This window comes from Halyomorpha halys, unplaced genomic scaffold (genome assembly GCF_000696795.3).
Source record: "Halyomorpha halys isolate HHAL.00 unplaced genomic scaffold, Hhal_1.1 Scaffold15.1, whole genome shotgun sequence".
NCBI lineage: Eukaryota > Metazoa > Arthropoda > Insecta > Hemiptera > Pentatomidae > Halyomorpha > Halyomorpha halys.
In genome coordinates this window covers 1,350,126-1,377,149 of record NW_027108914.1, presented here as the reverse complement: position 1 = coordinate 1,377,149, position 27,024 = coordinate 1,350,126, and the positions used below count along the sequence as shown (strand labels likewise).

The following is a 27,024-nucleotide window of genomic DNA, read 5'->3' as shown; positions in this document are numbered from 1 at the left end:
TCAAAATATAGGGAATAATGAAACTAAAACAACTTCTTTTGATTGTTTTTATTTTCATATCGACCAAAAAAAAACTAATATTTTTCCTTAAATTAAATATATTCTTTTATCAAAGCTTGCAAGCAAAACCTTTCCTATTTCTATCGATTTCAGATGCTAATGAAGATTTAAAGATTTTTTTTTGATTTTTTTAATTATTTATTTATTGTAATTTACAACTGTACAAAATAATACAATTAGTAAATATGTAGTATGTTTCATATACACTTGAAAATCTTGGGAAGGAACCACCCATTGGTGGTACTTCAAACATTAATTTAAACTAGAAGGTCTCGTGGCCATCTTCTTTTCAGACGCCTCGGAGGATTATCAGGGATTGTTAAGGATGAAAGATTAAGAATTAATGGGTTAGGATGGTTAAGGAGTTTGGAATAAAAAGACGCATATCTGGTTTGGGTCAAATCTGCAACGAATGGGATGTTAAGGTCTTTATGAATGAGTTTAAGATTTAAAGATTAAAGTAATAATAAATCCTCTAATTAAGGAGATATAAGAAATGTTTTAGAAACACTATCCGAAAACTTAAAAAAATAATTTAATAAAACAAAAAACTAAAATTTGCAATTTTGGGTTTTAAGACACGAATAATAAGAAAATTAATTTAAAAATAAATCATTCAAATAAATAAATAATAATTCTGGAAAAAAAAAATTATTATTTGATTGTATCATAAATAATGAAGTTTAATGGATAAACCATATTATAATAATTTTTCGGATAATGATTTAATGTAAACTTATAATTTTGTTTTATTTATATATTTCAGTTGGCAAATTCAATTTACATTTGCATTTGCATGTAATATATTAATACTGTCAACATTCGAATGTATAGATGGATATCTTTTTATTTTTTCATGATATATACATATACAAAGATTGACTCTCTAATATTATGATTTTAAGACATGTCAAATGTAATCCATTTATCTTATTATGAACTATAATATTACGTTCCTATAAACCGAAATAATATTTATTATACTAATGTATTCCTGCATAGATCCTTAAAGAAAAATGGATGATTAAATTATAATTATTAAATTCTATAATAAATAATTTGATTTTCCTAAAGAAAATCTACTAGCATTCTTTCTGCATCTTTATCGTATGTAAGATTTACTTAGGTTTTATCTTAATGAATAATTGTGCACTCTAGATAATGAATCATTATTTAATATTATTATGATTTTCGTAAATGTCTATTTGGGCCCCCAGGTTTTAGGTTTATAACATGGAAGAGGAACTCAGCGAAGCAACCTTCGACTCTTTTGTCTTTTGGTTCCACACCCCCAGCCGAGCTATTTAGTGCATTTTACCTGAAAGCGGAAAAAGTTAGGTCACCTTACCTAACCTGCAGTGATAGGTATTGTGGCCTAAGGTAACACAGATTTATTACCCTGTCCAGGAAGCGTGTGCTAGACAAAGTCTTTCTCCGAACTCTTCAACTGTCAAATATCGTTCACCTGGGAATGGCTATAGTCTGATTTTCATGGGCTATGCTGGTTCACGTAAAGGTATTGACTGACCTAACTATACATTGAATTTCTTCTATTGTTTAATAATTCAACCAATCAATAGACAATAATTTACGTAGATAATTTAATGATAAAAAAAGGTGTATTCTTTCAATTCCCATTATTTATTTTTGTTTTAACTTTGTTGAAAAATAATATACGATACTATAAATAATACTGCCACATTCGAGGGTAATAGGTATTGGGTAGGTCTGTAAATATCCACCCATACTATTTATAAATATTTAGAAAAAAATAAGCAAATAAATAAAAATAATAATCGTTTTAAATAATAATATAATTATATCGTAAATATAATATATACAGAGATAAACAAAATAATAGTTAAATAATCAAGATAAAGAAAATTAAAGTAAAATAATAAATGGCGATCCTTCAGGATTGTCTAAGCAATATAAAATATTATCAACCATAAAATATTAGATACATTATTTGCAAAAAAATATGAAATATTAATCTCATCAAGTATTTTAATATAACATATATGCATATAATGAATCTCAATAAAATGTTATAAGCAAGGAAAAAGTCATATTTAACTTGAATTTAACTTTTAATTAATAAGTACAAATTGGTTATATAATATGTAGGAAAATAAACAAACAAATTCCTCTCGTATCCAATCCTAACAATCCAAAATCCTTCGTAAAATCGTCAATGCTCCTTACTTTGTCACAAATAAAATCATCCATAAAGACCTATGGATTCCATATGTTACTGAACTAGCTGGAACCAGATATTAATCTTTCCATTAAAAACTTCCTAACCACCCAAAACCATTACTAACTTTCTCTTCTAATCCTCACAATCCTAGTAGGCGTCTGAATAGATGTCCTCAAGACCTTCTAAAGTAAAAATGTTATTAGAGTGCTACCAATGGATTGTGTCTCTACATTCCTGTATCGTGCCATTATAATCCTACATAAAATTTACTAGATGTATTATTATGTAAATACATAATAAAACTGTAAATATCAATAAATAAATTTAAAAAATTTCATGCACATCTGTTGGAAAATTAGTTGGTAACAGAAAATTTAATTTATGACTTTATGAGTAAAAGACAAATTAATAACTCAATTCACCACAATGGCTAATATATATATCTTGGAATGTATATGACAGCTTATAAACACCACATTACAACTGTGACCTAGGTTTGGCACCGAAGACATTTGTATCTGTTTAATATTAATAACTTCATTACATATCCCAGATAGGGCGCATCAAGCTTCCAAAAAAAAAAAAGAAATCTAAAAAAAATCTTAAAAAATCAAAAACCACCCCTACCTGCGGCTGACAGGCCGGATTTAGATACATAATTTATCCCGTCACCCGATTGAGACGTGGTTTTGACAAATAGAATCTCCTGGGAGGGAGGGGGGTAGAAGTTGAATTTAAAATAACTTCTTTGTTAGTTCGCCGGCACTAACAAATGTGACACCGTTAAGCCTCCTGACTCACATCAAAGGCCAAAAAACGCCTCTGCTCCTTTGTATCAAAGTCCCGGGGCTACCATACAGAAAAAAAAAAAAAAAATTAGACGTGCAGGTATATTTTCGTACCCCAGGTCTTCTGCCGTGTTCATGGCGATGAAAGCCATAAATATTATTAACAACTCCTACAAGATTCATATATCTTAGTTCGTCTTCTAAATATTTACTAATATTAGCTGAAATTAAAATTGATATATTTCGTATCGTTAATTTACAATCTATATTTGTGTGTCTTAGTGAGTGAAAAACTAATGCAAAATGCATCAATTTTAGTATAGAGTGAAATGAATTAATATGGATTCAGAAAACTTGAAATTATAATGATTAAAAGTTAATTATTTAAATGTATAACTAGTATTAGTAATATAAATAATTAAAATTGTTATTGGACAGTAAATTTTTACCATAAGTAATGTTTCTGTCAATAGAGTTTTATTTTATTTTTTTTTTTGTAAGGAAATGCCGTAGTGATAGTTAAAAAAAATTGATTCAAATTAGATTAAATGCTCTTAGTCAAAAATAATATTTTATCTATTGCATTCAAAAAGTTAATTGATATTCTTATATTTATGAATTCTGTTGCACAATGATTTTTGGCCATTTCACTGTCATTATTGGTACTAACTTTTTTGAACACTGTTTCTAGTTTCAATCAATTAAGTTATTAAAGCATCATTAAATCAGTTAAAAAAACAATTTTAATACTAGTTTATGAAAACCAAGTAACCAACTTAATTAATATAAAATTGTGTTGAAATTTAATAAATTTATTTTAACAGAATAATATTATATTTATATTGCCCCCCTCTCCCTCCCTCCAAAAAAAATATAACCAATATTTTCTTACAAATTGTGAAACTTTCTAGACTGGAGGGTTATTCGTTAAGGAATTTAGTGAGACCAATGTAATCTAATGTATTTTTTCTTTCTTCTCATCTTATCTTTGAATGTCGCTGGTCGAGCAGCCGTACTAACTAGACTGGTGGTTCTCCGGATATTTATTTTTACTAAGTTTCTTAGTCTACTAAAAAATCTTTAAAAAAAGATAAAATGTTATAAAAAAAAAATAAGGAAAAGGCTTGAGTAACTGATTTGTAGTTTTTAATAACAAATAATACCATACTAATGAGTTACTTTGCACCACATTTTGGATTCTAAAACTGTTTATCATTTTTAAACCCACTTATAAGAGACAAAAGGAAGTCTAAACCTTATACCTTAACTTTCTTAGAGTATAAGTTTATACTGTGATAATACAAAGGAAACTTTGCACCATTTTCCACTTTCACGAGGATAAACAACTGGGAATCAAAATCTATTTAACGCTATCATAATCGGCGGGAGAAAGGACATTAAAAAACAGAGAGGGCTAAATAAAAAAAGATGAAAATTCAATAAAAAATATTTTTCTCTTGAAATAAATATAGAAAAAAAATAATAAGAACAGTATTAAAAGAGAAATTCGTATTCAATATAAATCTAGATCAAAATAATTTTAAAATCAATTAATTAAAAATATATATATTTTAATTGATTTGAAATTATTTTTTATAAATTTGAAAATATTAAATTATCGAACGGACGTTAAAAATTAAAAAGAACTAAATAATAAACAAAAAATTGGAACACATAGGTCCAAATATTAGGACAGGTTTACTGGAGCAAAGTATGTTCAATTTCTTTCAATTCGTAACATTTTCTGCAATTTCTACTCAGAATGATATTAATAATTAAAATTGATATTTTCATCTTGATCGTATACAGAATTTAAATAGCTTCATTTGATCATAAAGACTATAGACTTATCATCATGGTCAGAAAATAAACAATCCATCAATAAAAGTTTATATACAAATAATCCCAGGTTTTCCATTTTACTTTATCGTCCTGTTAAGATAAAGAAAAATAGAAAACTTGAGATTATTTGTCACCTGGACTTAGCATCGCAAGATAAATGTTTCATCTTTCACTCTTAACCTTTTAACGTCTTTCGCTTCCACTGGTGTACCGCACTCAGCATCACGAAACAATATTATCACTTAAGTAACAAAATAGCAATTTTTTAAGTTATCTAAACAAATAAATTATAAAAATAAAAAAATATTTATTTTCATATCAATAATTAAAAATTAAACAGTTTTAATTGAATATAATTTTTTTTTTACACGGTAAGGACTTAAACTAGTTTAAATATTGCTCTATATGAAAGACACATTCACAACTCGTAAATTCCCATTCCATTGTTTAAAATATTGGCTTAAAGAATCATCTGATATTAATTAATAGGGCTTGAGAGATTTCGGTCGACAGGACCTTAGATAACTATTTCGGTATTGAGCTAGCTACTGGAACGGAAACACAAATGAATTCGATGATTGTTATTGATATGGTAGGATGCGGGCAGGCACTTAGGGTTATGAGGGAGCCATGTTGGCTTGAGGTGGTTGGGGGAGGGTAGCAACCGATGGGGTCTTTGACGTTCTACTAACGGACATTATTCACTATAGAACTATAGTATGAACTTACGTAGATTGGGAGTGGAACCGAGTGTTTCGGATGCCCGGGATGATGACCAAAAAACATAGAAATGGTTTTTCTTAAAAAAGGAATAATCTTTTGAATAAGATCTAAGCCCAAAAGTTTGTCATGTGTATTAAAAAAATCTAAAATAATTAATTATTCAAACTTATTTAGCAATTAAAGAATTTCATATCTTGAAATAGAATTATAAAGTGAGAAACGTGGGCGTTGATGACCTTAGGGTTTTAGGCCCAAAAGCCCCAACCAACAACAACTACTATAGAACTATAGTTATCTTACAACGTTTATTTCTTAGTAAATCTGGTTTATTATTCAATATTAATAAATTGTATTGATTAAAAATTATAATAAACTACTTATGATTAAAAAATTCTATTTACAAAAGTATTATAATCATTATTTGAAAAAATAAAATATTATTGAATGCATTAAAATCCTTTCAATAATTATTTTGTCTGTTAATCCTGTTCTTAGCTGTCAGTGAATAAAAGAAGATATGTAGTTTTTCTTATATTTTTTTTTTAACCGATGTACTAGGTCGGTTTCATGGGAATTAAAAAATAGGTATAATATTGAAAAAAATATAGATAGAAACTGTAAAATATCTAATAAAGCTCTGAATTTACCTTGTCTCTCAATCTTGGCAGGTTTCCTTTGATTTATAATAGCATAAACATCATACTTATTTTTCTCATGCAAAAAAGAGTTTATACGTCACAAAAACGCTGGAATCGTTTATAGTCTAATAAGGATTCGAAATATCAATTCTTAATTATACATCCGTTCTAAAGATATTATGTGGATTTGATCATTCAAAAAAGTAGGGCAATGTCAAAAATAGTGATAGCGACAATTCTTTTATTTACACAATATTTTTAGATTTTAATTTTTTTTTTTTAGTAATTATTATTCCACTTTAAATTCCTTTATATTTTAAATTATTTAAATAAATAAGTCACAGTTTTTGACTTAATGTGACAGAACTTGATTTGAGTTTCAAACCTTGAACGATTAAAGAAATAATCTGTGTGATATAGTTGTATTTTCAATAACTCCATTTTTTCCTGAATTTGCCAAGTTTAGGCTGAGTAGTAAGAAAAAATAGATTATCTAACTTCTAACTGGCTTAAGCTAATAGATTTCATTGAATAATAAAGACATAGGAAATTAATTATTTTTAAATAAATAATATATTAATGAGCATTTTTAAAAAATATTTTCAAAGCTAAATAATTCAATAATATTAACTGTTTTAAGGAGAAGTTTTTATATTAAACTTTTTTTCAGATTGATCAGTTTTTTTATTTACAATTCATATTTGTAAAAGCATTATACTCATTATTTGAAAAAATAAAATATTATAGAATGCATTCAAATCCTTTCAATAATTATTGCAACCCTCTTTTTACTAAAATTGATTTTTTTATTTACAATTCAATTCAGTAATAATAATAGAGTGTATATTAGTATTGTATAGTATTCATAATTATTAAATGCATAGTAATGTAATGATTAATAAATGCATAGTATTCATAATTGTAAACTATCTGAATATAGAAATAATAAATTTATAAAATATTATTATATAATTTATTATTTTATTACTATTATTTAAAATCGCGATTGATTGTCAATTATTGGTTAATCTATATTAAAACCATGCGTTACGACCTTTTTTCAATTACTTCAACCAATCACTTTTCCAATACTATCATCGATGCAACACTGAAATAAAAAAAAAATGCCGTTTAAATTATTAATAATATTACCATTGTTTTATATAATTTTGAGATATATTTCATATAATTCTTTATTACTATTATTTAAAATTGCGATTGATTGTCAATTATTGGTTAATCTATATTAAAACCATGCATTACGACCTTTTTTCAATTAATTCAACCAATCACTTTTCCAATACTATCATCGATGCAACACTGAAATAAAAGAAAAATGCCGTTTAAATTATTAATAATATTATCATTGTTTTATATAATTTTGAGATATATTTCATATAATTCAAACAATCACTTTTTTTAATATTGATATTATCGCAGCAAAATTCAAATTTAAAAATAAATTGCTGTTTAAATTATTAATAATATTATTAATTTTATATCTAATTTTGGTTCAATTAATATATATTTAATTTTGAGATATATTTCATCATTATTCCATATAAACCATGAGGAAATAAATGGAAAAGATTGAGATGCAGGCAGTATCCATGGAGACAGGCCAGGTAATTGATGTATTTGCCACCTGTGCGGGGAGCGCTACTTGTTGCGGCTCAGCTGGTCCAATTTATGTCTTTAGTTCCCTGGCTGTACTCTAGAGGGCGTTTTTCAACTCTTCACTTCACTTGATAAAAATGAAATATTTGTAATAGATTTTTTTGAAATACATTTAATGTTAAACTATATAATTTTTTTTATTTTTAAATTAACAAATAGATACTAAGAAGAATAAGTTAATCATGTCCTAAACTCTGATAATTAGTAATGCTATAAAGAAAAATAACTCTACGACAAAAAAGTAGTTAGGTGAGTTGGGGGATAAGTGCATATCCGAGACCATATACAAAAATGGGAATTTTTCTAAAATTTGTTAAATTGTTACTACTACCTCCATTGCTTTGTTGCATGTTTTATTTAATTGCTACCACCCATAGTATTATAATTTTAAGTAAATCCACCCTATTTATTTCGAATTACTGTATATTGTACCTTTAAAAAAAAAAACGAGTTTGACCAAAAAAAAAAAACAACATTTATGCACTTACCATTCCTTAATTTATTCAGAGGTCGAAAATTGAAAACAAAAAATTTATAATTTTTTTTAAACACACGTAGACATTGTTAAAAAAATCATAATCGGCTTTTGAATCTTATTTTATTTTTTTATAACAGGTTTATAAATAAGCAAAACATGTTTTTTTACATAGGAGGTACATTAAGTAACCTTCGTTGGGTTAAGCAAAAAATGTCTTTGAAGTTTTCATTTTTCAGCTACCTGCATACCATACCAAGTGTCCAATGGAAAATGTTTACATTATTTACCAGGAGTTTTCGTACAATATCGAAGAAAGACCCTCTCTTGTAATGTTAAAATTCCAAAACATTTCGGAATTTTATAGAGGAGAGAATTAAAATTGATATAAATAAATAATTTTTGAAAGATATATTTGATCTAAATAATTATGGTCTAACCTGAAATATGACCTTCACTCTTACCATTTGCGAATATTTACATTTGACAAGTATATATTTTCTTTCCATTAAGACAAAATGATAAATCAATTTCATAACTAAAGATGTATAGTTATTGGTTTTAAATTTTTCTGTAAAAAGTTTTATCACAATTTTTGTAGTTCAAAGTAGTCCCTCAGATGTCCAAAACTTTTTGGTTACACTATTATTGATATATTTGAGTTTCCAGCTCCCGGTGTCATCTTCTTTTCTGAAACCCAAAAATCATCTGCATACGACAAACTACGCCTTATTATAGTCATGTAGATAAGACCTTTATAATAAATTGAAAAATTCAGAGAATTAATTAAGATTTATTAGCAAATAAAGTTGATTGTCTTCTATGAATATCAATTTTTGTAGTAAGTCAAAATTAAAACTTACGTGGGAACAAAAGTATATTAGAGTTGAAAAGATATTAACTAAGTAAATTATATTTTTATTTTGTCTAATAAAATTCTAGCTAATTCGAATTAAAAGCCAAAATAGCTGGCAAATGCATCTCCACAAATACATACATTTACTTAAGTAAAGATATTCTAAATTGTTCCTATTCAAATCGATTAGCAATTTTAAAAAAGTATACTAAGGAAGTATAATTTATTTTTTAATTTGTATTAATCTTTTTATTTCAATGCCAATTAGGGTTATACTTACATATCTCTTTTCTGATCATTATAAAAAGGCAATGAAATTCGATTAAATGAAGAGACATTTTGAAACTTGAAGTTAAAAATTTCAATAATAAAGTTTAGTTGTGTATTTTCAATCGTATCTATATGTTTATAATGTGTATATATGTATATCAAAGCTTCAACATATTAATAAATATCTGTTGCTTTTCATTCTTCATACATTTAATGTTATCTCAATAAACGTTTTACTACAGAAAACGTAAAAATAATAGCTTTGAATATTCAATAAATAATATTTAGAATAAATAAACTCTCTTAAATATAAGTTGATATATCATCTTGGTAACTCTGTAATCTAAATGTAAATGTAGGACATTTTTAAAATAACCCGTATTTTTAGGAATGCATCCTATTTTTGTAGGCATGGTTCATAATATTTTTGGCAGTATTTTCATGAAGAGTTCTGGTTTATATAAGAACAGTTATTAAAATAGTTAATTACATTATATTATATGGTCAAATGATGAGATTTAAATATGAATCTAAAACTTTAACTAATTACATCAGAAATTTAGATAGGATATTGAAACTATAGTTAGTTATCAGCATTTTAACAACAAATGAATTAAAGTTAGTTTGTGATAAGGACAAAATTAAAACTTATTTTATTAATGATCGTGTATTACATTTAAATTATATCAAGTTTATATATATATAGTTGATACATGATTAAACTGAAGTCTTGAAGAAATCTCAAACTGTTTTAACGCCACCAAAGTTCTATCAGCTGCCAATAGATGGTGTTAGGTCCTTTATTCCAGAAAACATGGCCTGTAAGAAAATCATTACTTCAGGACACTATACAGAAATTTTTAAAAAATATATCATTTTGTATATCCACTAACATTATTTATTCTTGAAAAATTATAATACTCTGTCCTTACAAATCATATGTTTATCCATCAGTAAATGGTAACCACTAAATGTAATTACGAACTTTAAAAACATTGAATCAATTATTTAGTTTTATTAAATGAATAATATATTCAATTATTGATGACATAAAGTTAATGAGACTTTAAACTGTACAAATAAAATTGTTGCAAGATTACAACAAAAAGATATTTAAATTGTTATTTTAAGTAATTTTTATTCTCGGGCTGATTATTTCCAATATATATGATAATTAATGTATGACACAGTTTTTATAATTACTTAAATGTATAATATATAAATTTATATACACTAACTTATTTGGAAATCTTTGTTATTGTTTGGACATTTGGTATGGTCTGTAAAAACAACATTTGTTAATAATGTAGAAATGAAAATGTGATTCATACTTAATGTCGTAGTGAGCATTAATCTTTCATAGTAACAAAAAACCAAATCTACAAACTTTTCCAAATATAGGTTTCCGGAAATTAAACTCTTCCAAATAAAAAAAATTAAATATTTTATACTACTAATATATCTATTGTAAATAGATATAAATGATAATATGGATTAATAAATTTTAAAATATAGGATTATTTGGTTGGTATTTGTGAAAACCCCTTAGCTAAATATCTATGGGGGGAGAAACCTTATATGATTATATATATTTTTAATTATTTTTTTGTTATAGCGTAATATTATGCTCTGTCTCACTCAAGGTCACAGATAATAGAGATATATGAGTACATTCATACCATATTTACTGAAAATACAAATAATCACAAAAAAACAGACCTAACTCTAGTTCTAAAACGTATAAGGAACATGAATTTTTTATTATTCTTGCATAAAATGTAGTGAAGAAACAAAATATAATTTTACTTTAGTGCCATAAACATTTAAAACACAAGGATTCTTATAAATTACATCCAGCCTATTTTGTAGTTAAAATTAGTATTGTTATAAATCAATAATGGAATGTGTCACTTATAATAATAATAATAATGATTAAAGTGCAAGAATATTAATAATAATTGAGATATTATAGTATTAAACTACTTTATTAAAATTAGAGCGTTCTATTATTTACTAAATTTCTTTCCTTTATTAAAACATGAGACATTTATATCGATTATTGTATATAATCTGTTTTAAAAAATCAGTAATATGTACTTTTCTTGTTATATCGAAAAAAAAAAAAATCTTTTAGAGTTGATGTACTAATTTATCGACTTGAACTTTCATGTTTTTTCTAATAAGTTATATGTATATAATGTGTATAATTAAGTTTTATAATCAGTACTAATTCTTTTAATTAGTATTGGATTTACTTGAACTTATTATTTATGTATACTTGTGTTGTTAATATTAAATTATCTAGTTAAAGATTCGAAAATGCAATGGAAAATTCATTGATTATTGATTATTTCTGGACGTAATCTCATATAATGTGCGGAAGTTCATTTATTAGTGCTTTAAGAATGCCGTTGACAATTTTTTCTGGACCATCAATAGTAGATCCTCGATTTGATCAGGGGCACTGTACGAGTCTGCTCTCTCTCGGAGTAGTTACGAACTAGTTGTAGGTCCTTAGGAGGCTTCTGATTGGTCGGTTTGGACAGATGTCTGTCTTTGAGGTGGGGGCGGAGGTGGGAGAAAGGGAGAAGAAGGGATGGCCCTGGAGGGGAGGGGTTCTCCAACGGTCCTGGAGCGAGAGGGATAAAGATGGAAAGAGAGAGAGGGGGCAAGAAAGAGGGAAGGGAAATTAAGGAAAAGTCTGGAGAAAGGTATTTTTCAAACGTCACATTTCATAAGTAAGAAATCCATCAGGGCGGTTGGCTGGCTGGAAGAGAAAAATAATTTATTTCTGACCACCATCAGCCAATGCCAAAACCTCTGAGGTCTGCCTATCTGTCTGTGCGGCTTCCGGAATTTCCCCCAGAAAATCCTTTGAATGGTTCTTGACAAGAAAATTGATTGTTAGTATACTCATCTCTTTGGCCCTGGATATCTACATTTTCAAAACCTTATAACAGGTTTTATACCATTAAAATCTTGAATGGACAAAACTATGTATTAAACTACATACATATTTCGTTCACAATAGTATCTTATTTTATTATATCAAGTATCATATTAGTAACATTAATAATGTTTAAGCAGAAAAAATAATTACCTGAAAATTCGTTAACTACATTATTATAACACGATTTCAAAATTTAAATATTTACTTATAATCTTTATATCCACTCTAATTATGCTAAAAATTCAAAGCTTTAATATTTTTTTCACTACCCACCAATTAGAAAATGAAAAGAACTTTTACTGAACTTAAAGTATTTTATAAAAGCAGTTTTTGAAATTGGCTGGTTATAAAACCTCTAGGAATTTATTTCCATTCTGATTCAAACTTTTCATGAAGAAGATTTTTTCTTATAATACACCCGAAATTTGATAAATTAAAAAATAATATATATACTTTTCTTTTCACTGTGAACCGCTAACAGGAATTGTGGAATTGTATATAGTCTGTTGTTACTAAAATTCAAAATCACAAACCTTAAACCAAGTGCATTTCTCTGTCCATCCTGTTTTTATTTTTAATTAAAAATTAATAAACACATATTATTAGAATATCATTTTATAGTTACCTAAAGTTTTTATTATATGCTGGTACATACTGCAAAATTCACAATCTTCACTTAAGTGAATTTTAAAGTAAACAAGAAAAATCTTTAATTTAAATAAAACAAGATTTTGTAACTTGCATTTTATTTCTGAAAATATTTTCTTGTGTGACTACCTCAATCTATAACAGTCAAACCCTTCCTAAAATGGTTTGACGTTTCACTTCCCACAATCAGATATAACAATTTAAATATATTCTATCGTTATTTTAACACTTATGACTCATAATATTATAATTTTTGAAAAAAAATTATTTTGACTTATTTCTATACAATTCCTCATTAAATTAAATTTTACAACAACCTCTTAAACACTTACATTAGAACCAAGTCATTTTTTCATTTCTTTTTTTTTTCTTAAATAAACTTGAAAATATCTCAGCTAAAACATATGAGTAGCCTACCCTAACACAGAACACGTGGCTACACTTAAAATATTCTGACGAGAATACATTCATAATGAGAGATCATTAAACACTTAGATTCTGATCTCAGAACAATTTCATTCAAAGGGTTAACCGGTTCTAATTTGGTCAATGGGATAGTTGGTAATATGTCACAATTTCTAGATATGCAAAGAATTTTATAATATTAATTCATTTATAGTCAAAAATAACTTTTCTTAGATGCATAAAGTGATAAGAAATGAACGTTAATAAACATTATAGAATTGAAAACAAATAACTAAAACTTATAAATAGTGTTAGAATGAAAATTATTTGACTAGAAGAAGCAACTCCCCAGATGGGGCGTGAACAGACCGCACGTTTTCGTATTGAATAATACTTCGTAATAGGAGCGTAGCAGAGATACTTTCTCACACGAAGATATAAATAAAATGAGTACCTGCACCATCGGTGGTGTGAATAATGCTGTTTATAGCTAACAAAATATTGTATGGAGCAGTAAAATAAAAATTTAGCGTATTTAATTACAAAAGTAGGCAATTATTGTAATTAAAGAATCCATATATGTGTCTGAATTAGTTAAACATTGAATATTAATAATTCATATATCTTATATAATATAATCCTAAAATTCTTATGTCTTCTATCAATGATCAAAATTGTGAAACAGTGGGGTTCAATTAGGACATTGAAATTGCATACTAGCAATTTTTATTTAATTCAAACTTTTATTTATTGATAAATATTACAATCTGCTACAATGTTGTTGGCCAATTGGTAATAGTGATAACTCATCATATTCATGCGAAAATTAAAAAAAAAAATAATAAATTAATAAATAAATGAAAAATAACTTCCATAAGAGTAAATAAAATCTCTTTCAAAATATATATATATATATAAACAGAAGGAAAAAAAAATTAACATAATCAAATTTTGTACATGAAGAGAAAAAAATGAATAATAATATCAAAAATAAATAAATAAAAAAAAAAAATTATCACTAGTTAACTTCACTACTTAGTTTTATAAAAATAATTTTAATGACTTTGTATACATAAGAATTTCTTAGTTATCATGAATTTTAATTCCAATAGATAGGTTGAAATTAATGAACATTAAAAATATTTCTGAAAATGTAATAACTATAAAACCTTTTAGTTTAGCTTAATTATTATTTCCTATTTTTTTAATTACATTTTTCGTATCCAATAATATTTGTTACCGAAAAAAATATATATAGTCTCAGGATCGTAAATTGTCACTCGAATTATAAGTTTTAGACATTAGGAACAAATTTGGCACCGTGTCTGTCTGTTTGTTGTCAAATTTCTTTTCAGGCATGCTTGATCGAACAATTATTCTAATATTATGACATTTTCATAAATTTGCAGGTTGGTATTTAGTTGGTTCCATGGCGGTTTAAAAAAAAATTATTAAAACTGGACATACAGATAATTATGTAATTATCTATACCGTAGCATTGGCAAGGCAGTATTTGACCAAGGTTTTAAACGTATTACCAAAAAAGACAAGTAAATATAGAGAAAAATGTTTGTAAATATTTTGTTAAAAACTGAATTATTATTACAAGATAGTGCCTACGAATATCTTAAGTCCTTAGATTAAGGGAAACTCTAAATAAGTATAACAAAAAAAATTATATTTTATTTGAAGTTTTTAAAATTGAAAATCGTATGGTTTCAATCAAGCGCATTTCTGATTCATTAAAAATAGATTTTTAATTAATTCTTTATTTCAATTATTTTTCAAATATTAAAAAAAATAAACAGATATTATTATTAAAACATAAAGAATATTTCGAAAAAAAATTTGCCATACTTGATATAACAACATAGTGTTATATTATATATAAATTATATATCATGATAACATATTAGGTAACTTTTAAATGAATTTAAAACCAGTTATTAATGTAATACATTTATCGTAGCATCATATCTGAATTATATCTTGTAGTTCTATAAAGATATTAAAGTCTAATTGCTGAATAAAATTGAATAACGAATATCCTAAAATGTAAAAATGAATAATATATATATTTTAATGTGATTTTTCTATTAATTGTATCTTTATTAAATATATTAAAATTTGAATTTGATATTATTAATATAAGAAAATTTTATGGAGTTTAAGGTGTGCCTAAATTTCCTTAGCTTTTTTTTTTGTTTTGTTTTTTAGTTGAAATTAATTTTTTACTATCAGAGAAATAACATGCTTTCACTCCTCTTCAGCCCTAAATGAGTTCTGAGAAAGACCGACCCCAATCGGCCTAAAGTCTTCGGTAGAGCAGAAAGCGAAAAACAAAAAGCAACGTAAAAAAAAAAAAAAAAAAAAAAAAATCTTTCCAGAGGAGCCATTATAATTAGGAGAGTCAGGAGCAGCCTTCGTGGCCGGGAGGGGGGGCCTACATTTTTGGATAGAATAATACCAGGGTATGGGGAACATTTTTGGATAGAATAATACCAGGGTATAGGGAACATAAGAAGACGTTACGTCAGAGGAGGAAGACAAATGGCGAGTAAGGGAGCCTAAGCTGACAGGCGAGAAGCCACGATATGCTCGCCCTCTTACACACTTCTTCTCCTCTCTGTCTTTCTTCTCTGTGTCTTTCTTCTCAGTTCGTCGTTCTCACACGTCCTTTCATGCCACTACCGGGGCATTATACGGCGGAATTGATTCTGTCTTCTTTAGAGAGGCGGGTAACTGGACGAAGCGGTTTATGAAAGGGTGATTCTTTTCCAAGCGCTTAACCTCTCGGATAGAGGTGATGGATAGGAGTCTAAAGGAGTTTCGGGTTCTATTCTTTCTTCATTTCGCTCTATGAACTTGAATCATAATGAAAAAAAAAAAACGCGGAATCATTGAAAGAACGTAATCATTAAAAATTATAATTACGAAGAGGCACTGAATTATTTAAAGCAGGTCTTTAAATTTAATTTAAAATTCGTCATTATACTTTTTCTTATTTTATTTATATTCATATTTCGACTCTGCACCTTCATATTTCTATCACATTTTACCCAATATTGTGGCAATTGTAATATTCATCCATAAAATAACAAATTAAAAATAATGGAAAACTTAGGATCATGCAAAGTATTTGGAATTAAAAAATAATAAAATATAATATTACATTTGATTGGTAAACGAAAAATTATTGAATTGACAAAATATAATACTTAGCACATATATTGCACATATGCACGTAAAATTTTAAAAAATGAAAATTTTGAGATATGCGTTTAATCTTAACAATACGGGTATGATCTATACTGTGAAACACAAAATCATAGTAAAAAATATATCATAAAATCTAAGTAAAATAAAATATTTCGAGATATTACTGCTTTGAACTGTGTATAATTCAATTGCTGTGTATAATGTAATTGCTAAGATTACATGCGTATCTAAAATATGAATGGACGAGATGTTACACTGTTGAACTGATGTAAGGCACGAAGCACCTTTAATTATGCAAAACAATAATAACTATCATCCCATAATTATATGACTTGCAGTTCTCCGACATGACCTCGGTTGTCTAACCCTCGAAGACTGTCCATTTTCCTCTCTAACCTCTTCCATTCGTGTGTATCTCTAACATCATCATACCATCATGTTTTATTATCTATTATGATTTAAATCATACATCATCATTTATACCACGTTCCAGTCTTTCTATCTGTTCTAACCATCATATTCAGACCCTCTTGATTGTAGATATATGAGGTGTTCAATATAATTTCCTCAGCTTTTCGTTTGTTACCTGCCAGTTTATTGGTTGGAGCCTTCAATTTTTTGAAAGGTTTTTGTTTTCCACATTTATACAGTATAGATATGATCATTATACTCATAAAAAGAAAATTTGTTAAAATGATTAATGATTTTATTAAGTCAGCTCAATGTAATGATTATGAATTAAAAATTGAAGGAGTTTTAAGTTTTAATTGCGTTATAGAACAGTTGTTCGATCATACTGTTTGGTAGTCATTTTGTAAATGCTAGGAAGATGTCACAACTTAGCATTTTATCGCAGCATCTAATCTTTTAGATCATCAAGAATAAATATTTTTGTGACTAATTCTTAAATGAGACTCAGTCGTCACTAATAGGCATAGTTTGATACATAAAGGATTTAATATTACCTGATATAATGTGAAATGAGTAATCGAAAACAATCCTCGTGCTTCTTGGTGCCAGAGTGAAAACACGCATCAGCTTAACCTACATACCGGCTTAAATTAGATTTTAATTGATACCGCGACTGGGAGGAACGCTAATGAATGTTTGTTTTTTGAAGAATCCAAAAAAGTTCTAATCCCTCCTCCCGGCACCAGCTCGGACCGATCTCCGGGCGGATTTCAAGTTAATTAAGAAAGCATCAAAGCTGGTTTTGATGGATTAAAGGCCCGGAGAAAAATGTCTTCTCCAGAGAATCGGAAGGCTCAGGGGCAGAGGGGAAAGAATTATCCCTATCTTCTTTCCCTTTGTTTTATTTTTTTCCCTCCTCTTCCCCTCATCCAATTATTTTTAACTTGATCGGATCAGGCTGATTTTTTATCCGGACACGGTCTCTTATTAATGGGATTGTTTTATTTCGATATTGTATGCAGCTCGATTTTCCTTGTGTGACTCATATTTTTAACATGTCATTATTATTTAAGTCATAAATACAATAATACAAGAGTAATCCCAAAGTAAGGTCTCATATGTTTTTTTTTTAATTCAGATTTCCCTTTATTTTCTATAATTTTAAAGATTCGTGGTTGGTATAATTTTCAACATAATCGTAATGCAAAGACACCAAAACAGCATTTGTATCATCTTGTCACCTTCAAACTAAATGTTTTTCCGTGCAATAGGATGGCTCTGATATAATGTTCCACATAATCGTGGTCCCAGCAAGTATTAAGTCAACCAACAAAATCTACTTTCCATTTCGATTAGTCAATAATCGACTGTATATGAATTTTTATTTTACTCTTTAACTGCTACACCTTCCTGCTTAACACTCTCCCTACAATCCAGACTTGGCACCACTGAAAACATTGGATGGAAGGCGATTTCCGACGAGAAGATGAAAAATGAGGTTTACTGTTTTTTCAAGGACGTGGCGGGGAACTGAGCAAGTAAATCGCATCTTCAAAACTGCATCGATGGAAGTGACAATAACTTTAAAAAATATACGGATGCTCTACCTTTACAATTATTCAAATATTATTGAAAATCGTGTATTTCAATAAAAAAAAAAAAAAAAAAAAAAAAAAAAAAAAAAAAAAAAAAAAAAAAAAAAAAAAAAAAAGAAGGAAACCTTAAATCTTTTGAAATTAAGCAATCTGAATTTAGTCCATTTTGAGGACCACTTTCATACTGAAAAATATAATAACACATTAAATAGTGAAATCTCAATAATTTAACAAATAAGAATTAGTGTCTACGCATTGTGAAAACAGAACCTTTATACATAGTAAGAGCTTCTTAGCGTGAGGCCACACTAATTTATCTGGAATAAAGGAAACATGGACTGAAGGGGGTGAGATTTTTCACGTAGTCTCTTGGGTTGGCCTTTTCCCCAGCACAAGTCTCTGGGGAGCTTTTCTTTTTTCCGGATCAAAGAAAAGTATTTTATAAAATAGACCTGGCAGCTTTGAACTATTCGTGTAAGCTATGTGCATACGTATATGTGTTTATTCAAATGAATACTTAATAATAATAATATAATGTTAAATCAAATTTTTCGATTAAAAAGAGTACTGTCATTTTGCAAAACATAAATATATCCAAACAATTATGTCTTCAATAGAAAAATTCATAAATAAATGTTTTACAAACAATAACGAACTAAAATCTTCGTAATTTATTCAGTACTTAAAACAATAGATTAATTGAGTGATTTAATAAATAAAGAATAATATTAAATGATTTATTTTTTGCTAGCGATTAATTATTTATGATAAATATTAAAGTTTGAATATACTAAGAAGAATTGTATAATAAATATATAAACAATTAAATAAATATGCATTATAAAAAACTAATAAAATGTTTATATAAACAATAACGTTATATAAAAATAATACTTATTATTATTGTTGAGCAAACGAGTAGAAGTAATGAGGTATTAAGAATTTCTGTGAATGAAAAAACGTCAAAACGTATCTTGTATAAAATGTTTTTCAAAAGTTACAATGTCTTCCGACCATCAAATAATAAATTAAAAATTTCAAACATTGTAAATTATGACGTTGGCTGATTTTATGAACAAGTATTTAAAAGTTTTTTTTTTCGAAATATTTTTACTGCCTGTCACACACCAAAGCAGTGTGCCTATTGTCACACTGCCTGGTAGAATCGAAAGCCATTTCTCAAACTAACCACTAACTCTACCACAAAAAAAAAAAAAAAAATTCTATTAATTCATAACTAATTATATAATGAGTTTAAAAGTATCCTATTGTATTTTAGTGGTTTGAAAAATAATGTTTTATGGAAAGGTTTTACAGTACTCCAGGCCATGAGCCGCTTTTAAACAATTGATAACATCAGAATAAAGCTGGAATGATGGATTTAAACAAAATTCAGATGAGCTAATCATGGAGTCAGGGGGAGAGCGGGGTAACAATAAGCGACCCGCTGTTGAGGATATGACAACTTTGTGTATCCCTGTTTTGCATCTCCCCCCTCCTTTCTGGGGGGTGGGAATCGGGAATTAAATCTCAACCCTCGTCCGACGGGGTTATTTCAACGTCCCTCTCCCTAACAAATCTATGTACTCCGTGTTTTCATTCCTGTATGTAGGGATAAAAATAATAATATTATGGCATTGATAATTATTATAGCCAGTATCTATTAATTAACTAAGTGCTGAGATCGAAAACTCTCTCACGAACACAACTGTGTCCTAATTGATCTTCATGTTGAACATTTTTCCTAGTATGTAGTACACAATTAAAAAAATAAATTATATTTAATTTAATAAATTTACATGATCAAGACTCAACTGTTAACAGACTGTATAGAAAATAGAGATAGTTGAATTCATCAATAAATTGCTCAGTAAACCCGCTTCCAGGTTCCTTAATTCTTTTCCAAAGTCGATGCCTTTCAAAGAAAATTCTCTTCTTGAAATCAATTATTTAAGTTCCTAAGTTTCACTGATAATTCTACAGTAACAAATTCAGTTTTGAAAGAAATATAAATCTTAAAGTGTTTGTGAAAATATCCACTTATGAACAGCTTCAGGCTGTGATTTAGTACTTGCTATTTGGACTGGAATGTAGATCTATTTAATTTATTGATTATTTTTCTTGTTATTAAGTACAGTATCTAGAGAGGGTACAATAAAGAGTATAAGTTTGAAAATGACCGAAATAGATTGTGTTATTTTTGATCAAAACGCTAGTTTAGCAAGCACTCTCTGTCTCCACTAGGCCCCAACACCAATGACGCGGTTGGGAGAGAAGCCCTGGGATCTTTTGGAGCCCTGCCTTGCCTTCCACACGGGTGTGGCAAGGCTTGGCTCGGAGTTCCCTTGTAGAATGTATATATTATTATACATAGTTGTGAATGTGTATTCATTCCATTTTTACTTAAATTAATTTTTTTTTTTATACTTTATTTATTTTTATTATTTTATCACTTTCTTTATTATATTTTTGATATAAACTCATATTTTTATTTATACAAACCATAATAGTATTTTTTTAAATTTATATATTTTTTGATCATTATTTGTTTTTCTTTTAATACAATGAGTACTATTTTTGTCATTTACATTTAATTTTAATTTTTTTTTCTTTTATTCATTTATATCAGTACATTTCGTATGAAGGAAGTTTTGAACACTAATATTTAATACTCTTAATTTGAGGCGTATTGTATTAATTTTCTTCAATAAAATAAAATAAATCTAAAAAAAAACTTTAAATTTCTGTGATGTTTGTAAAAAAATAATTTCTTACTTCTTCTAGTTATTATCATAACATTATTATTCTATTTTAAGAAATTAATGATTTTAAAGTTTAAATATTCTTGTTTTGTTTTTTGTTTTCTGATTCAGAAAGGAAGAGGGGACGGCAGACCTACACTCGGTACCAGACGCTGGAGCTGGAAAAGGAGTTCCACTTCAACAGGTACCTGACGAGGCGGCGGAGGATAGAGATCGCCCACGCGCTTTGCCTGACGGAGAGGCAGATAAAGATCTGGTTCCAGAACCGGAGGATGAAGTGGAAGAAGGAGAACAAGACGAAAGGAGACCTCGGAGCCAACGAAGGCAGCGACCTGTCGCCGCAGACGTCGCCTCAGTGAGATCCGGCCCTCGAGGAGCAGTTTCTCTAAATCGTGAAAGAAGAAATGGAGGAATTAAAGGAAAGAAAGGAATAGAATAAAAGAATAATCTCCTTCGTTCCCGCTCCTTCGAGGAACATGGACTCCGATGGTTAGCACCAGCTTATATATTTATTGAATCGTCATGTATAGCGCTACCAAAGCTAAAGTATTTAGAGTCACGGAAATATTGGACATAACGTGGAACTCATAAGTGTTATTTTTTTTTCTCTTCTGTGTGCGCGTGTTTTAACTGAGGACCATTTTGGCAAAAATCTGTGTAATATATGGCATCAGGACAATTACAAATGTATAAAAAAAAAAAAGCATGGAAATGTAATTTATTTTTCAGTTTAATTATTATTATATGATACCACAAGCGCAACTGCATCCCCCTACGACTCTGCGGTATAAATACTCAAATGATTGATATAATAATACAGAGCTGTAGAGCGGTGTATTTGCGTTTGAACTACCTCTAGAGGGATAGCATCCCCTTCCAGTATCATAGTTACCAAAGTATACAAAAATTTAAAACAAAAAAAATTATACCAATGGTCAAGTGGCAGACCTTAGAAAGACAATATCTTATGGAAGTGTATAGATGAGGTGATGAAAATTATAAATAATATGGAAACAGAGATACGTAATGAGCCGTGACAAAATATATGTATAAATATATATGTAAAAGAATATTTTAGATTGCTAAATAGATCTCTAAAGAAAAAGTGCAAATGTGGATGTGAGTTGTATGAGTGATGCCAAGTTTATAGGCATAGTGATCGTGTACCTACTAGTTCGTATTTGTATTTAAAAAATAATAATAAAAATATAAAAAAAAAAATCATAAATAAACCTTATACATAAAAATCGTGTTTTGTGTCAACATAGTGTTAAATATATATATAATTAAAGCTATATATATTTACATAGTTATCATAATGAAAAATGAGTAAAATTAGGTGTCTGGAACTTGGCTTATCTCACTAATTATGTTTTGTGAAGGTAAGCTGTATACCTAAATTTTTGGCCTTCTTTGTAACGAAGTATACGCTGAAAAGTTCAAATTTTTCCAGAACCCTTACACACCATGAATTTTGTCAATAAACTAATAAAAAAATCAGATTGCACTTTAACTCTGTCGCACCCTAAATGTCAAGGATTATATGTATATTAGATATTTTTGAGATATTTTCGCATTTATAATAATCTTTTTAATAATTGTTTCATCCCCTCAACGTTCACCTTCATGGTCGGGGTTTTAGTTTTGGTAGGCTTATGATCATTTATTTTATATTTTTCAAATTTTCAGATTTTGTACTTAATGTGAAAAAACCCCGACCATGACAGTAGCAATGTTGAGTCGATGAGAATATTTAAAAAAAATAAAAACACAAAAAAAATTGGTATTCAACTGTTTGGACTGAAAGAGTTTTACTAATATGAAAGAAATGGTGCGAATGTTTTTAATTTTTTTTTTAATTTTAAATTTTAGGTTCGTTTGAGCATTGTATTTATAAAACGGCCAAATAACAGTTCCTGGATTGTAATGTGAAATTTATTTGGTAATAATTAGGTCCGCGAGTGAATGTTGTCTATTTTCTAATTGGCATTGTATAGTATATTGAATAATTATACCAGTCATATTTGTAATTCAATACTCAATCTAGACATATTTTGTACGGTATTGAATTATATATTATATATGTATAGTACATAATTGTGTATATGTAGAGAGTTAAGCATAGTAAAAAGTTTTATTGAAAAAAAAAATTATTTACCAATAGAATAAAAGAAATCCATCTCAGAAAGGCTGATTCTCAATTTTATATAGTTCTCTGGAAACAATATATATATTCACAAACGTATGGGTTTCAATGATGATTAGAATTTTGTATTTAAAATGGACATTCAAACGATTCGAGTGGATTTCTTTTCTATGAATAAAAATGATATATTTCAAAAATATAAAATGACAAAAAAAAAATTACAAAAAACAAAACAAAAACAATACGGTATTATTTGTAGATAGTCGAGAACATACCTCATATTATCGTCATTCGTTTTATATATATTGTTCTTTTCTCCATATCTCTCCCCCCCTCCCATTTTTCCATTTCTCTACATTAGTATATGTAGCCTTCTGGTAGTTTGTATGTACTATTTCTATTTACAGAGTACCTCTTTTTTCTAATAACTATTTGTGATTTTTAAAGATAATTAATTTATGTTTTATAAAAGTTGAGCACTCATCCCTACCCTTTTCCCTTTACCCCCCTCCCTTGGAGATCTATTTATTGATATAGTCATTGTAAAGTTGTCATATTTGTAAGTATAAATTGTAAAATCAATATAAAATTTGTCCTATATAATTTTGTGTTTGAAGAAATAATAAAATTCTTTAAAAAAAAAAAAAATAATATGTGGTTGAAACTGCTGTTTTTTTTTTTTCATAATGGACCTTCCAACAGTAAAAAAAAGTTTATTTCTTTCATCATATATTAAAAACATTTTGTTAAAAAAAAATTACAACTACTGAATAAGTAATTTCATAAAAGAAAAGAAAAAAATATATATAATAAACACTGGATGTTCCTCATTTGAGGATCTGTCGTTTGAAATTTATAAAGTAAAAAATTTCTATGTAAACACCAAATTATATCTTCGTCAGGCTGTGGACATGTTGTTTTATTTTTTCATGAAGAAACATGAAGAGTGAGGTGCTCTGCCATTTTTCATATACCATTCTTCATTTCATCTTGATAAGGTAAGAAATACATTGTTCGTTACCTTTTTTGCATTAGTTGTGTTGCTTTAAATTATTTTGTGGATTCTTATTATTAGTAAACTACTCATTCAAATATTATCAACAATGTTACAGAGTTAAATAAAGTAGTAATGTAATGTTTTTGAGCTGCATATAATGTTATAGTGGCGTGAATTAAACATATTTTAATTTGTGCATGTTGTTTATTTGTAGGTTATAGCACGCTGCATGCCAAGTTTTTTTTTATAATTAGATTTGGTAATAAGTTCAAACAAAAAAAAAAGTTAAAATTAGTAAGGTCATATAAAGTCAAATTAATAGAAAAATAATTTAAAAGTGGTTTTTGAAACTTGCTGTTTGAACAAGTAATGATAACATTCTGTGTAATTTTGAATTCTATTTCATCACTTTTATTTTATTAATTATTAAATTTATTTTGCAAATATAAAATATTATTAAAGTTAAAAGGATATAGGAGAATAAAAAAAAAAAAAGAAGCTTTTGTTTGGTTAAATTCTTGCATTGTTGATTAAAAATAAAAATGAATTATTACTTATTAATAAACATATGTTAAATAAAATAATAATGTTTGCCATTCAAAACCTTTATTAAACAATGAACTATAGTATCCAAAACTAATGCATACTTACTGCGTATTACTTAGTCCCATGGCTTGTTAACCACGACAAACCCAAAATCAGTGTCATCTAAGATGATGTGATGAATTATCACTGTACATTTTGTTCAAAGATAAATTACTGGATTTTATTATGAGTAATATAAATTGAAACAAAATTTATTTTATTTTTCTAAATATATATATTACTTTTAAGAATTACTATTAAGTTATTATGTATAATATACTTTCCTCTAAAAAAGTTGCATCTTAATTATTCATCACAATTATTATTGTTGTAAAAAGTAGGACTAAAGGCTGTATTTATGAATGTACGTAAAAACACACCTTACTAAAGTTACCCTTTGAGTGAACACCTTTAGCTTCATTAAACAAACTATTGTATATAATATGCCTGTCCTGGACTCTCTTCAGGAGAAATAGTTCCTAAGGAATTCTTATAAATAAAAGGAGTTTACACAAAATGAAAGCTAAAGGTGTGCATTTAAAGGAAACCTTTAGCAAGGTGTTCCTTAGAAACGTTCATAAAACTACAATACGGTATGAAACCATTCACAAAATGTCTTTATGTAATATGTAATGGTAGAAAATACTTAAGGGATGTTTTGCGTATTGGGATATGAATAAATCCTTACCTAAAGATTTATGAAATGATGAAAATGTTTGTACTTCGACCTTGTTCTGAATGGGATATCTATTGACTTTAACCAGGAGCGTAGGTGCAAAAAATTATTGGATAAATCTAAAATTTCCCGCTAAGTTTGTTTAGATTTTCTAAACTGAGAGTGTACCGTGAAAATTGTCATTTTTCAATACATTTTTAAAAAATTGACCAATATAAATATCACTCATAAGAAAAAGTTTAGCAACCTCTTTGAATAAGATTTTACCATATTTGTCATATTTTTAAGTAGGTTTTCAAGTTTCACATCTTTTTTTTTTTTTAATTATAAGAGAGCTGAGTATAGTATAAAGGTATTTCACAATAAAACAACATTGCGCTTCGTTCTTCGGATTCAAAGAAATGAAATGAATCCTCACCTTAAGGGATGCACTTCTTTGTTAGCTAGCATAGTCTTATTCGATTGAAAATCTGAAACAACTTCGTATATTTTATTTATTTTATATTAGATAAAATACAATGATTAATAATCGAGCAATTCAACTTACAAACCTCGACATACCAATAGCATCATGCTGTGGTAATGATACTTCACTTTCGTGTAAAACCCCAGGCCTTGCTAAGTTCTACACTGTCCCCATACTTGCCCCGCTGAGACGGTAGACGCTGGCAGAGATGTATCCGTCGAGGCAAGTATTAATCTGGCTGGATGCTGACAACGCCCGTAGTCTATTGATCCCTACGGCCGCTGTTAACTCTCCATTTTCTCTATTGTGTCTCCTCCATTCCTCATCTTTGTAATAATTTCTTCTTCTACATTTTGGGCTTTTATCTACCTAAAACACAATACCAAAAGTATTTATATTTGTTATGTCCTTAGATCGTCCGATCAAAATTATGGTAGAGGAAGGTTTTAAACATTTGTACTATCTATTTTTTTTTTTGTTCTTGTACGTTTAAGTCACACATAACGATGTTATGATTCAAATTAGTTTCTAAAAATTATTGAATAAATATTAGTGAATTGTATATTTTTATTTTTACCTTAGAATGAAAAATAGTCATATTGTGTATATACATACATCATATATATATATATATA

General features: G+C 27.8%; 1 protein-coding gene and 1 long non-coding RNA gene across 10 annotated transcripts in view; one reads left to right on the top strand and one right to left on the bottom strand.

Moving 5' to 3' along the window:
* LOC106679912 (homeotic protein antennapedia) overlaps positions 1-24,329 on the top strand; it is a 419,490-nt gene extending 395,161 nt beyond the window's left edge. For all 9 annotated transcript variants that reach the window (XM_014419368.3, XM_067047198.1, XM_067047193.1 and 6 more), the window contains one exon: positions 21,631-24,329. In XM_014419368.3, the coding sequence (XP_014274854.1) occupies positions 21,631-21,878 (248 nt within the window). In that variant the 3' untranslated portion in view covers positions 21,879-24,329. The remainder of the gene's footprint in view (positions 1-21,630) is intronic.
* A 2,151-nt stretch (positions 24,330-26,480) lies between these two features.
* The window catches only part of LOC136795709 (uncharacterized), a 46,559-nt gene continuing 46,015 nt past the window's right edge, over positions 26,481-27,024 (bottom strand). The window contains exon 3 of the long non-coding RNA XR_010843359.1: positions 26,481-26,758. This is a non-coding gene — a long non-coding RNA (uncharacterized lncRNA). The remainder of the gene's footprint in view (positions 26,759-27,024) is intronic.